The sequence below is a fragment of the Pogoniulus pusillus genome, chromosome 5 (genome assembly GCF_015220805.1).
Source record: "Pogoniulus pusillus isolate bPogPus1 chromosome 5, bPogPus1.pri, whole genome shotgun sequence".
NCBI classification, from domain to species: Eukaryota; Metazoa; Chordata; class Aves; order Piciformes; family Lybiidae; genus Pogoniulus; species Pogoniulus pusillus.
In genome coordinates, this window is record NC_087268.1 from 17,716,438 (window position 1) to 17,729,773 (window position 13,336).

Sequence of the window (13,336 nt, forward strand, 5' to 3'; positions counted from 1 at the left end):
GGTGCCAAGTGGTGTCCCTCAGGGGTCGGTGCTGGGATCAGTGCTACTCAACATCTTTGTCAGTGATATGGACAGAGGAATTGAGTGCACCCTCAGCAAGTTTGCAGATGACACCAAGCTGTGTGGCACAGTTGACTTGCTAGGGGGCAGGGATGCCATCCAGAGGCACCTAGACTGGCTTCAGAGGTGTGCCCAGGACAACCTAATGAAATTCAACAAGGCCAAGTGTAAGGTCCTGCACCTGGGTTGGCACAATCCCAAACAGAGATCCAGGCTGGGTGGTGAATAGCTCAGAGCAGCCCTGAGGAAAAGGACCTGGGGGTCTGGGGTGATGAAAAGCTCAACATGAGCTGGCACCGTAAATTTGCAGCTCAGACAGCAACCATGTTCTGGACCACATCAAGAGCAACGTGGCCAGCAGGGCAAGGCAGGTGGTTCTCCACCTTTACTCTGCTCTTGTCAGACCCCACCTGGAATACTGTGTGCAGTTCTGGAGCCCCAGCACAATAAGGACATGGAACTGTGGGAGCAAATCAAAAGGAGGGCCACAAAGATGATCAGGGGGCTGGAGCATCTCTCCTATGAGGACAGGCTATGAGAGTTGGGGCTCTTCAGCCTGGAGAAGAGAAGGCTTTGAAGAGACCTTGTAGTAGCCTTTCAGTATCTGAAAGGGGCCTACAGGAAGGCTGGGGAGGGACTACTTCAAGGTCTTGTAATGACAGGATAAGGGATAATGGGTTTAAACTGTCAGAGGGGAGATTTGAGCTAGATGTTAGGAAGAAGTGCTTTCCAGTGAGGGTGGTGAGACACTGGCACAGGTTGCCCAGGGAGGCTGTGGCTGCTCCCTTCCTGGAGGTGTTCAAGACCAGGTTGGATGAAGCCTTGAGCAACCTGTTGTAGCAGGAGGCGTCCCTACCTACAACAGGGGGTCAAAACTGGATGATCTTTGAGGTCCCTTCCAACCTAAACTATTCTATGATCCTGTGTTTTATTAAAAAGCAGTACCTGACCATTTACAGTGACATTCTGCTTCTTGGACTTCTGTCAGAGATCTCCGGAAATGACTTTTACCTACAGGCTAAGAACTCATGCAGTCGGCATAGATTTCAATACACATACATACCTATACTGGAGGTATAATCGGTGGCTCCAAAGATCAACTCTGGTGCCCTGTAGTACCGAGAGCAGATGTATGAGACATTAGGTTCTCCACGAACCAGCTGTTTTGCACTGAAAAAGAACCAAAATAATAATCTTCAGTAGTGAATAGCTTTACAATATTGAAGTGCAGCCTAGCCCTAAACTTTGACACTCTTCATGCACTTCCAACTCCTAATGCTAAAGTACTATGTTCTTACAAGCTAACACAAGCCATAGAATCACTGATTTACCATTCAATCAGTCCAATTCAAGCAGCTACCTTCTACTGGGAAGACCAAATATTCTGACAATTTAGGTGACAAATAGGGCCACACTTCTGGCTTCCAGTTGTCTTTTACCAGGGACAAAGGTTATTTACAAAGGAAAAGAGGACAAAACATAGTTCAAACGCAGTTAACTTCCAAGGCTGAAAAGCTCTGGATATGAGTGCTAAGAGCCTGGAATGGGTTGCCCAGGGAAGTGGTTGAGGCCCCATCCCTGGAGGTGTTTAAGGCCAGGCTGGATGAGGCTCTGGCCAGCCTGCTCTAGGGCACAGGGTGTCCCTGCCCATGGCAGGGGGGGTGGAACTAGATGGTCCTTGTAGTCCCTTCCAACCCTGAATGATTCTGTGATTCTACACTCATCAGAACTGAGAGCATTCATCTATTTCAATTTTCCATCAGCATATTCTGCCTCTTTGCTATTCAAGCAAAGAAGCATGTTAAGCAAAAAGGGGTGTGAGGAGACAGAGGAAGAAAACCTGCCATTGTAGTCACATTAATGACCAAGGCTCTCACCACTCTCTTATCTAGAGCTTTTGAGCCTTAGAAGTTAACTATGTTTGAACTATGTTTTGTCCTCTTTTCCTTTGTAAACACAAAGCAGCAAGAAATCAGCCACAAAGATTCTAAGATATAGTACTGTCACAACCCCTACCTTTGGAAGTATCTAAGAAAATAAAGGAACACAACAGCACATTACGTTTGGAACATGAATAATATATTTCTTAGTTAACACAAAATGTTAGACAGAAAGGAGCTGGAAGACAAAACTGCCCTTTCAGAAATACGACATGCATTGAACCCAGCAGAGTGACAAGCAAGCCAAGTCCAGTGCCCAGCCTTCCAGGCACTCATCTCAGTCTTGAGGAAAGAAGGCTGACTCCCATCACTCATTTAGCTTGTTTCAGAAGTCATCTTAGCTTTCTCTTTTGTACACAGAAACTACAATTAACAAATTTTCACTGTTAACACAGAGGAAACTTACCACCTTTTTATACATTGCTACTTTTGAGTTTCAGTGTCATTTCTATTTTGCTCCAACACTGCTGAGGTAGAGCTGAGGAGGAGATTCCCAAGCCACCAGGCATGACGATGCACTGCTTGAATAACCACCATTTGACATTCCCACTCACTATGGGCAAGCGAATTTAGCAACAGCAGCTTCTGTGACCTCTCACACATATGCCACAACTGTTTTAGTCTGCAAAGCCATAGCACAATCTGAAGACTGAACTTTACCAGAGATAAATGTGTCTCCTGCCTCACTGTGGATTTCCAGAATTTTTCTGTCAGTTCTAAGATGGGAGCTGGATTCCAAAGGCAGTTCACTTGAACAGGTACAGGAAATATATGCGGCATTGGAAACCAGGATGCAGACATCCACTGAGAGCTTCAGTTATAACTGTAGCTTCTCATCTTGAGTCTCTATGGTACTTGTAAGTAAACTGGTATCCATACAAGTAGACTAATAAAGGGTAACATTAGCTTTTTAGGTTACTGTGCTACTGTATCCATTCTCTCTTCCCTGAATACATTCCACGCCGACTGCATTTATTTTTCTATGGCATAGTATTTTCCCCTATGTAACAGTGTATTTCTTTTTATGCAGGTATTAAAAAATGGTAAGCTTGAACTTTAATTCTCTCCCTTTGGTAACTTTTTCCAGCTCTTTCCCATGCTCATATGGACTCATTCTAAGAGGGAAACAAAACATCAATAATGCCTCTTTCAAAACTACCAAAGACCATCTGAGTAACACAGAGGACTTTGCAAAGTTGCACACGGGTTCACATTGAAGGAAGCTCCTTGCAGTATGTTTCAGGCCACAGCTGTGCTTACCTTCCAAAGTCACAGAGTTTTAGAACAGCTGTATCAGGGTCCAGCAAGAGGTTCTGTGGTTTTATATCCCGGTGGCAGATCCCAAAGGAATGGATATAGGCTAAACTCCGGAACAGCTGATACATGTACAACTAGAACACAGAAACACTGCATAAGAAGTATGTTCCCAGACAAAACAGGACCAAACAAGTAAACTGGCACAAACTCTTATTAGGAGGAAAACAAAATTGCTTTATAAGGACCCTATTGCCTTCCTTTGCCACATAACTGAAAGGTGCAGTTCAAGTCTGTTTATTTGTCCTTCTTAAAATGAGCACAATTCCAAAAAGGAGATTGTGCCAGCTTTCTAACATTGATACATAACGGTAGTCGTAAAAACCACACACAAAATAAAGGTGCTTCGGCTTACTTTACGGATCAGTCTCTTCAGAAAATGAAAGTTATTAAAAAAAAACCACACAACTGAAAAAATACACTCCAAAACTCTAAAGAAAATGCATTAGTTGAAGTTGCTAACATCAAACATTGCCCAAGAACTATGGCTGTGTCACTGTAGTGAAATTACCAGTTTCGCTTCATGAGGAGACAGTTTTAACTTCAAATCTCTCAATAAAAAGAGAAAGCAAATTAAAAACAACTGCTCAGAATAATTTTATGCAAGGACAGCAAACAAGTAAGCTGAGGGAGAGTTCCCTGTTCCTATTCCTTGGCTTGATAACCTCACAGCAAGGAGGAATACAGCAAGGGCACATGTTATGAAGGCAAGAATAGAATCTAACAGGTTGGAAGAGACCTCCAAGCTCATTCAGTCCAACCTAGCACTCAGCCCTGTACATTCAACTAGACCATGGCACTAAGTGCCTCAGCCAGGCTTTGCTTCAACACCTCCAGGGATGGTGACTCTACCACCTCCCTGGGCAGCCCATTCCAATGCCAATCACTCTCTCTGCCAACAACTTCCTCCTAACATGCAGCCTAGACCTCCCCCGGAACAACTTGAGGCTCTATCCACTTGTTCTGTTGCTGGTTGCCTGGCAGAAGAGACCAAGGCCCACCTGGCTACAGCCTCCCTTCAGGTAGTTGGAGACAGCAGTGAGGTCACCCCTCAGCCTCATCTTCTCCAGGCTAAACATCCCCAGCTCCCTCAGCCTCTCCTCAAAGAGTTTGTGTTCCAGGCCTTTCACCACATTTGTTGCCCTTCTCTGGACACATTCCAGTATCTCAACATCTCTCTTGAATTGGGGAGCCCAGAACTGGACATAGCACTCAAGGTGGGGCCTGACCAGTGTTGAGTACAGGGGAAGAAAACCTCCCTTGTCCTACTGGCCACACTCTTCCTGATCCAGGCCAGGATGCCATTGGCTTTCCTGCCCACATGGGCACACTGCTGCCTCCTCTTCAGCTACTCTCTACCTGCACCCCCAGGTCCCTTTCTGCCTGGCTGCTCTCCAGCCACTCTGTCCCCAGCCTGTAGTGCTGCTTGGTGTTGTTGTGGCCAAAGTGTAGGACCCTGCACTTGGCCTTGTTCAATCTCAAAGTGCTGACAACAGATACAAAAGCTATCAAAAGCTAAATCAATAGATTTTGGGGAAGACATAATCTGAGGACATGCTGTTCCACGAATAGACCAAAAGAGAGTGACCTCACAGTAGAAATTATTACCGTCATATGAAAAAAAAATTGTGCTTTTAAAAAAGAAAAAAAAAAACCAGTTACCAATGCTGGCTATTGCACAGAGATGCAATTTATGCATTTTAAAAGTTTAAGCCCACCCACTTTTGAAGAGAAGTCTGGAGAAACCAGTCAAAATCATGAATACTTGTTGCTAATTTCCATTTGATGTTACTGGGATACCATGTCAACAAGTTAATGCCATGTGAAAACTTGGCGTAATTGACTAGTGCATGAATTGTGGTCACCACAATATAGAAAAAGGAACTATGAGACTCAAAACAAAATTGTCAAAGACAACAAAACATGCAGACAACTTAAAAGTTTTGAAGTTACAAGGTGCATACAAGCACATTATTCCACTTGGATCAAGAGATAATAAAAATATAACTTCCATGCCCGTAACAGAAGCGCATGAACTCTTACTCATATGGCATGAAAAGGGGAAAGATAACAGATAAAAGAACATTATTCTTACTGACATCCTCTTTCAGTTTGTGACCTTTGTACTACTCTGTATTCGTCATCTCAGGAGCCTGAAGCTGCTAGTGTGGCTGGTGTTGGTCTCTAAGACTCCTGAAACACACAACACCCCCTTCACACAGTCTCTCTCCCACCCATTCCAAGATTTCTGTAGCCTCTACTCTTCCTTTGCCATAACAAACCACCATTCTGATTTTTTTCTCCTTGCATCCTAAAAAATTGAGAAAGCTAATTACATCAGTAAAGAGGTATCTACAGAATCTATTCCTTTAATAGATGAAGGCATCCTTTAGCGACATCTATCAGTTACCTACCTTGACATAAATCATAGGGAGTGTCTGTTTGGCCCGACTATAATGTCTGGCAACTCTGTATACTGTTTCAGGAACATAGTCCAGCACCAAGTTGAGGTACACCTCATCTTTCTGAAAGAAAACAAAGAGAAGAAAAGAAAAAAAAACAATTAAAAAAAAAGGCAATACATTTGAAGCATTAAGCACAATTAAAGCATTCAGAGAAGCCAAAAGAAAGAGAAAGCTGTGGACATTTTAAGTACACCTCTTTAGTTGGAGTGCGAAGAACTCTTGCAAACAACTTTTCCTTTCAGCTTTGTACTTGTGTACTAATACTTGGGTCAAAATTAAGTTCAAAATCCTGTTAATTAATATAGTCTCCAACTTAAGGCATTTTCTGATTATAAATGGGGACAAGGATAACTGTTCTGCCCAGTCAGTATTTTTATTAAGAGACATATCAAAGCAACATCTGCATCGGTATTTAAAGCCTTCTACTAACCAAGTTAACCATTACCTGCCAAAACACAAAGGAGAATTTAAAAGTCCCAAACTCACCCCCTAACAACTACACATCAACAGAAGTTTTAAAACCATGCATGCTTTAGAAATGCTGCTTTGATTTGATTGATTTGGCAGCTATTAAAAAATTACTACATATTAACCATCCAGAGATAGTTAAGGCAGCGTTAACATTTTTAACCAGCTTACACGTATACTGATGTCCAAGTTATTTCCAAATGAAGTATATGAACTTATACATGGCAAACCAGAACAAGCTAAACATGAAGACCTCAGTATTGTTTTACAGATCCTTGGGTCAGGTTTGTGTAAATGTAACACAGAAGCAAAGGTAGCTTTATAATGTGGCACTTTGTTATAGAATACATTAGCAAAGAAAGAACAAAGAGTATTCTAAATGACAAAGTACTGTAATCACATAATACCTAACTGTGGAGCTGAGGGTTTTCAGCAGTAAAACAGATCTTAAAAAGGCTTCTGATATTTCAATGCAGTCTTCTGTTCAAATCCTATCAGGACTGTGAATATATTTAATGCTGGGGAGTAGGATATAATTAACCTGAAAAATTATTTTTGAAAGTGAGGTGAACTAACCTGAAGAAACCTTTTCCATCCTTGCTGTATTAACAGTTAAATCTTCCTAACAGGAAAGTCAATAGATACAGACTATGTGGATGGAAACAGCACAGAACTCCCACGTCTTCAACTAGAGTCCTCTGTCAGACAGTCCACTGTCTGCACGTCTTAATATCTGAACACAAATCTCATTTAACCATAGCAATTTAATTATTTTACTTCACATCAAGCATGGAGTCTGTTGCATTAATCTCAAAGTCCTCTGTTTCCCTTACTTGTCTCTGCACTAGCAAAGAGCAGCAGTCTCCAGTGAGCAAAGCAGCAGTACACAGTAACACAGAAAAACACACCTTGAATACATAATATGCAAAGAACTGCTGGTTTTGTGCTGTTAAAGACTCAAAACTCAAGACCTCTCTTCACCATTATTAGACAACGAACACCTGATATTTCCAGGATATTTTAACAGCTCTTAACAATACCTCCTAATAGACCAAGTCACTTCACAAGGTTCTACCCACAACACTCTTCTGCAATGCACTAGGAGGGACAAACGCTGGCAAAGGAAACATCAGAAGGCTCTGGAACTACAAAGGTGTACAAATGTATGCAAGAAAATTAAGTACTTGTATCTTAGCACTTTCTGTTCTGCAACGAGCAAAGGCCATCTTTCCCCAGATTTCAATTTAAACCAGTAAAAATCCCTCACCACCTCTACTTAGGTCAGAGCTTTCAATGTATTAATTAGAAAACACAGAAAATAAATGCCCTGAAAAGTTAACTTATGTCTAGTAAGTCAACCTGCACACCAAGAGAGAAAAGTCTGAATATGAATTCTGTTTAATTCAGTGTAGACACAACCTGGTGAATATGCTGTATGCTGCTTGCCTCTTGGAGGATGGGAAAGTCTTACTTGCAACAAGCAACTACACAGAACTGTTACTGAAGTTGATCATCTTCATTCAAGGACATACTTTCCATGTATTGAGATTTACTTAGATTAGAACCACTGGAAAAAATAGTAAAAATGGAATGGGGTACTGGTAGATAGTAGATGAACATGAGCCAGCAGTGTGCCCAGGTGGCCAGGAGAGCCAATGGCATCCTGGCCTGGATCAGGAAGAGTGTGGCCAGTAGGACAAGGGAGGTTATTCTGTCCCTGTACTCAACACTGGTCAGAACACACTTTGAGTGCTGTGTCCAGTTCTGGGCTCCTCAGTTCAAGAGATGCTGAGATAGAGGAACATGTCCAGAGAAGGGCGACAAAGCTGGTGAGAGGCCTGGAACACAGCCCTGTGAGGAGAGGCTGAGGGAGCTGGGGGTGTGCAGCCTGCAGAGAAGGAGGCTGAGGGGTGACCTCATTGCTGTCTCCAACTACCTGAAGGGAGGCTGTAGCCAGGTGGGCGTTGGTCTCTTCTGCCAGGCAACCAGCAACAGAACAGGGGGACACAGTCACAAGTTGTGCCAGGGGAGGTCTAGGCTGGATGTTAGGAGGAAGTTCTTACCAGAGAGAGTTACTGGCATTGGAATGGGCTGCCCAGGGAGGTGGTGGAGTTGCCATCCCTGGCTGTGTTGAAGCAAAACCTGGCTGAGGCACTTAGTGACATGGTCTAGTTGATTGAATAGGACTGGGTGCTAGGTTGGACTGGATGAGCTTGGAGGTCTCTTCCAATCTGCTTGATTCTATGATACAGTGATTTCACTGCCCTCTCATAGTACAAGCAAAAGGAGACAGGTAAAACATGCTACCGTTGAACCCTGTGTATGCTACTTCACAAGTGAGGTTTGAGAATTACAGAACTCTGTGTAGTTCATACCACTTTTGCTTTGCTTTTCTTTCCTCCGTTTTGATTTTTATGTTGGTGGAAATGAGACTGGTTCAATGGTATGAAATGACACAAGCACAAAAAACCTCAAGACACCTGAATCACAGTGATGGAAGTTCTGCAGTCACTCAACAATGCTTGTGAGTTTTGATGCTCTCCACAAAATTCAAACAAACAACATGGGTTTTCTGTGGTATTGCTAAGGTAAAAAGGGCCATGAGGATGATCAGAGAGCTGGAGCAGCTCAGCTGTGAGGACTTACTGAAAGAGTTGAGTCTGGAGAAGAGAAGGCCCCCAGGTGACCTTCTTGTGGCCTTCCAATATCTGAAGGGGGCCTCAAAAAAAGCTGGGGAGGGACTTTTTAGACTCTCAGGGAGTAACAGGACTAGGGGGAGTGAAGCAAAGCCGGAGGTGTGGAAATTCAGCCTGGACGAGAGCAGGAAGTTTTTGAGCATGAGAGTGGGGAGAGCCTGGAATGGGTTGCCCAGGGAGGTGGTTGAGGCCCCATCCCTGGAGGTGTTTAAGGCCAGGCTGGATGAGGCTCTGGCCAGCCTGCTCTAGGGTAAGGTGTCCCTGCCCATGGCAGGGGGGTTGGAACTAGGTGATCCTTGTCATCCCTTCCAACCCTGACTGATTCTATGATTCTAAATGCATGACACATAATCACCTAGAACACCAAGGCACACAAATGCCTTTCCCCCAGCCAACAATTGAGTTTTGGTGTACCATTTGATTTACTTACATTTCTAACATGCAACCATAAAGGCAAAGCTTGAAGTGTTGGCTATGTTAAGTAGCTACATATTCCACTCCTACCACAAGCAACTGACACTTCGGAAGCACTTTAAATGACTACTCTCATGAATTATAGACATTTCAAAGTGTTCTTGACCTATCTCCTCCTGATGTTTTCTGACACATCTTTGATAAACACTTAGAATATGGTTTTGAAAAGCCCTCATCCTTCTCGGAGCGTGAACTGGATGGAAAGAATATCCAAGTTACCTGAATTCCCCCGAACAAGATCCAGGACAAGCTGGAAAGCAGCCATGGCCTGACAAGCTCTGAGGATGATGTAACCTGGTTTGGCTACCTCACGAGTTCCACCTGAACACATGTTTTTCCAGTGACCCAGATGTGTTGCAGTAAGAAACAGAGTTAGCTCAAAGAGCTTGCAAAATGAGGGCAACTGCTTGAGGATCAAGTGGGAGGATCAAGGTTTATCTTTCCATTATAGGAAGCCATTTCCACACGTGACTTGTTTTCATACTGTTGTTTCCAAATTGCTAGACTGGGAACAAACCAAGGTAACCTAGCTGTGAGTAGCACCTCTGAAACACCTCTACAAAGAATTAAAACAATTCAGAGGAGACTGCATCATATGTATGACAAAGCAAACACTATGTCATTAAATAACTCTTTGACCTTACAGACCTTAGGACTGAATAGGTTTTACTAGCTTTCTTCAGCAGGCCAAATGCTTAAGTGCATCCATACTCTCCTGTGCTTGCTGCTAAGGATATGACCATGTGGTCTTTAAATTAAAAAAGGGGGAGGATAGGAAGCCAGATGCTGAAATAAAGAATCAATGTATTTCACTAGGATTTTGACTCCGTCAATACAGGTTACATAGCTGCAAACTCCAAATGTTAGAAGCCGCTTTTTGTCACTGGGCAGGTAAATCTCCACTTGACTAACACTGCTGCAAAATGAGCCATAGCAAAATAACCACCAAACCACTCTGCACCTCTCAAGAGTAAATATACAGGCACCAATTCACCTTGGTTGGAAGCACTACAGACTATCACATAATAAAAGACATGAGAAAGACTGGGCTACAAGAGCCAAAACCAATTTTCCCCCTTTGTATCAGAAATTGGAGGCTCCTGAGTAATAGACATCATGAGGCTGAATCATGATAGAATGGATTGAGTTGGAAGTGACCTCAAAGATCATCCAGTTTAACACCCTGGGCAATCTGCTCCAGTGTCTCACCACCCCTGCTGTAAATAATTTTTCTAACATCCAGTCTAAACCTACCTTCCCAATTACTGTGTCAAATTGAAGACATTACCCTACTAACACAGGAAAGGTTGCATGAAGGTCTCAGTCTCCACCCTGAAAACCTCTTCTCTCCCTCAGTTCAGACAAGTAATCGGTTTTAAACACCATTAACTGTGGCCAATATAAAACAACAGCACCTAAGCTCACTGCCTCCCTCTTAAAGATTGTACCATGTGGGGCAAGCTCAAACATTCTTTCTCTATGATCCTCCTCTGCCTTGACAAACCCCAAATTATTTCCAAGTGGCTTCTACTAGTTTCTGTTGTATTTTTCCCCATGAATGGCACACACTATTTACGATGTGCACATGTAAAATTGCAATCAACAACAGTCAGTCCAACTATTGCCTCTATTTACCACCACCACCACGATAATAGAAGACAAGGAAGTCACACATGCCAAATGCCAAACTGAGGGCAAAAGGGGGAAAAAAATAATCATAGAGCTTACTCTGAAACACACAGTTAGATGCTAGAAATTCTCCTGAACTGTCACTCCTGTGTGGAACCGAATGGAAAATTTCTCTGAGCATCAAGTAATAGAATAAAAAGGTTAAAGAAACTATTCTGGGTACACTCTTGTCTATGGTGGCTAAATTTACTTGTAATGATTTGGAAGAGATGATGGACATTTCAGTTTTCATCTCCTGGAAGATCAGTAACAGTGTGGTGGTGTGGTTCACAGGTGGCTCTTAATTTTTATCCTTTTAATTTTTTTTAATACTAGACCATTTAGCTGAGATAGTTTTCAGACAGACTCTGTGTCAGCTGTATGAGCACAACTGAGAGGAGCTGAATGATAGAGCAGTTTCTTTAACTTTTCATTTGGAAAAATAAATGTGGAACTACACTCTGAAGAAGCTCACTTTACCTGCTTATTCAAACTAAATGCACACAGAGGAGCAATAAATCTAAAATTAAGGACTATGTCTCTAGAATGTACTTTTTACTGCAACCACAGAATCAATCAGGATGGAAGAGACCCCCAAGATCAGTCAGTCCAACCTGTCCAATAAACAAGACCATGGCACTAAGTGCCTCAGCCAGATTTTGCTTTGAACACCTCCAGGGATGGCGACTATACCACCTCCCTGGGCAGCCCATTCCAACAGCAAGAACTTCCTCCTAACATCCAGGCTAGATCTCCACTGGCACAGCTTGAGACTCTGTCCCCTTGTTCTGTTGCTGGTTGCCTGGCAGAAGAGACCAACACCCACCTGGCTACAGCCTCCCTTCAGGTAGTTGGAGACAGCAATGAGGTCACCTCTGAGCCTCCTCTTCTCCAGGCTGAACACCCCCAGCTCTCTCAGCCTCTCCTCACAGAGCTGTATTCCAGGCCACTCACCAGCTTTGTTGCCCTTCTCTGGACACATTCCAGTATCTCAACATCTCTCTTGAATTGAGGAGCTCAGAACTGGACACAGCACTCAAAGTGTGGTCTGACCAGTGTTGAGTACAGGCGAAGAATAACCTCCCTTGTCCTACCAGTCACACTCTTCCTGATCCAGGCCAGGATGCCATTGGCTCTCCTGCCCACCTGGGAACACTGCTGCCTCCTCTTCAGCTACTATCTACCAGTAGCCCCAGGTCCCTTTCTGCCTGGCTGCTCTCCAGCCACTCTGTCCCCAGCCTGTAGTGCTACTTGGGGTTGTTGTGGCCAAAGTGTAGGACCCTGCACTCGGCCTTGCTAAATCTCATCCCACTGGCCTCTGCCCACCCATCCAGCCTGGCAAGGTCCCTCTGCAGGGCTCTCCTACCCTCCAACAGATAAAGACACCTACTCCTAGCTTGTTGTCATCTGCAAACTTACTGATGCTGGACTCAATCCCCTGGTCCAGATCACCAACAAAGATACTGAACAGGACTGGGCCCAGCACTGATCCTTGAGGGCACCACTAGCGACTGGCTGCCAACTGGATCTGGCACCATTCACCATCACTCTCTGAGCCCTGGTCTCCAGCCAGTTCTTGACCCATATCAGAGTGAATTTGGACTATACAAGGTGTATAAAGCCAGTTTACTCAAGGGGATCATGTTTTATTTACAGTATGACAGCACCTCACCAGTGATGTTTCAAAGGTAGATGCTATACAGAGCTGTTACTGACAGCCTGGCAACTACTGACGGATTCTGTCAAAAGTGCTGAGGGATTTATCTTGGAGTTGGAAGGCAAGAAAATGGATTTCAGCATTTCAGATGGATTGCATCTTCTTTCTGAGTGCATTATTTAAACAGTAGAGCATCAGCATGAGCTTCACTCTGACTTAGCCATTTAAATTTGGACAACATACAAGGTTCAAATTCATAGTTTTTGCCCTAGATTAAAGAAGGGGGAAGAAAATGTTATTTTACTTTTTCTTAAAGCTACAATCATCATACACCTTATACATCCACCCTTATCAAGCACCGAGACCCACCTTCCTTCTCTTATCTTGAAGACTAACATAGCACATTAGAGATACAAAGACTTTGAACTCACTGTCAAAAGATGAGGTGAAAATTTGTGGCCTTCCTACTCTAATTACTGAATAGCCATAACACACTGGAAAAAAAATGAAATTAAACAAATGTTGTAGCTGACCTAATCCATATGAGGAATAATGCTGTCCACTGGCCACATGCTCCTGCTTTTACTAGCATTT

At 43.4% G+C, this 13,336-nt stretch overlaps 1 protein-coding gene across 2 annotated transcripts in view; it reads right to left on the bottom strand.

Annotated features, from left to right (window-relative positions):
• Positions 1 to 13,336, bottom strand: part of GSK3B (glycogen synthase kinase 3 beta) — a 180,520-nt gene that overhangs the window by 69,248 nt on the left and 97,936 nt on the right. For both annotated transcript variants that reach the window (XM_064143375.1, XM_064143374.1), the window contains exons 4-6: positions 5,729 to 5,839; positions 3,261 to 3,391; positions 1,124 to 1,230 (exon numbers count right to left, since the gene is read on the bottom strand). In XM_064143375.1, coding sequence (XP_063999445.1) covers positions 1,124 to 1,230; positions 3,261 to 3,391; positions 5,729 to 5,839 — 349 coding nt within the window. The remainder of the gene's footprint in view (positions 1 to 1,123; positions 1,231 to 3,260; positions 3,392 to 5,728; positions 5,840 to 13,336) is intronic.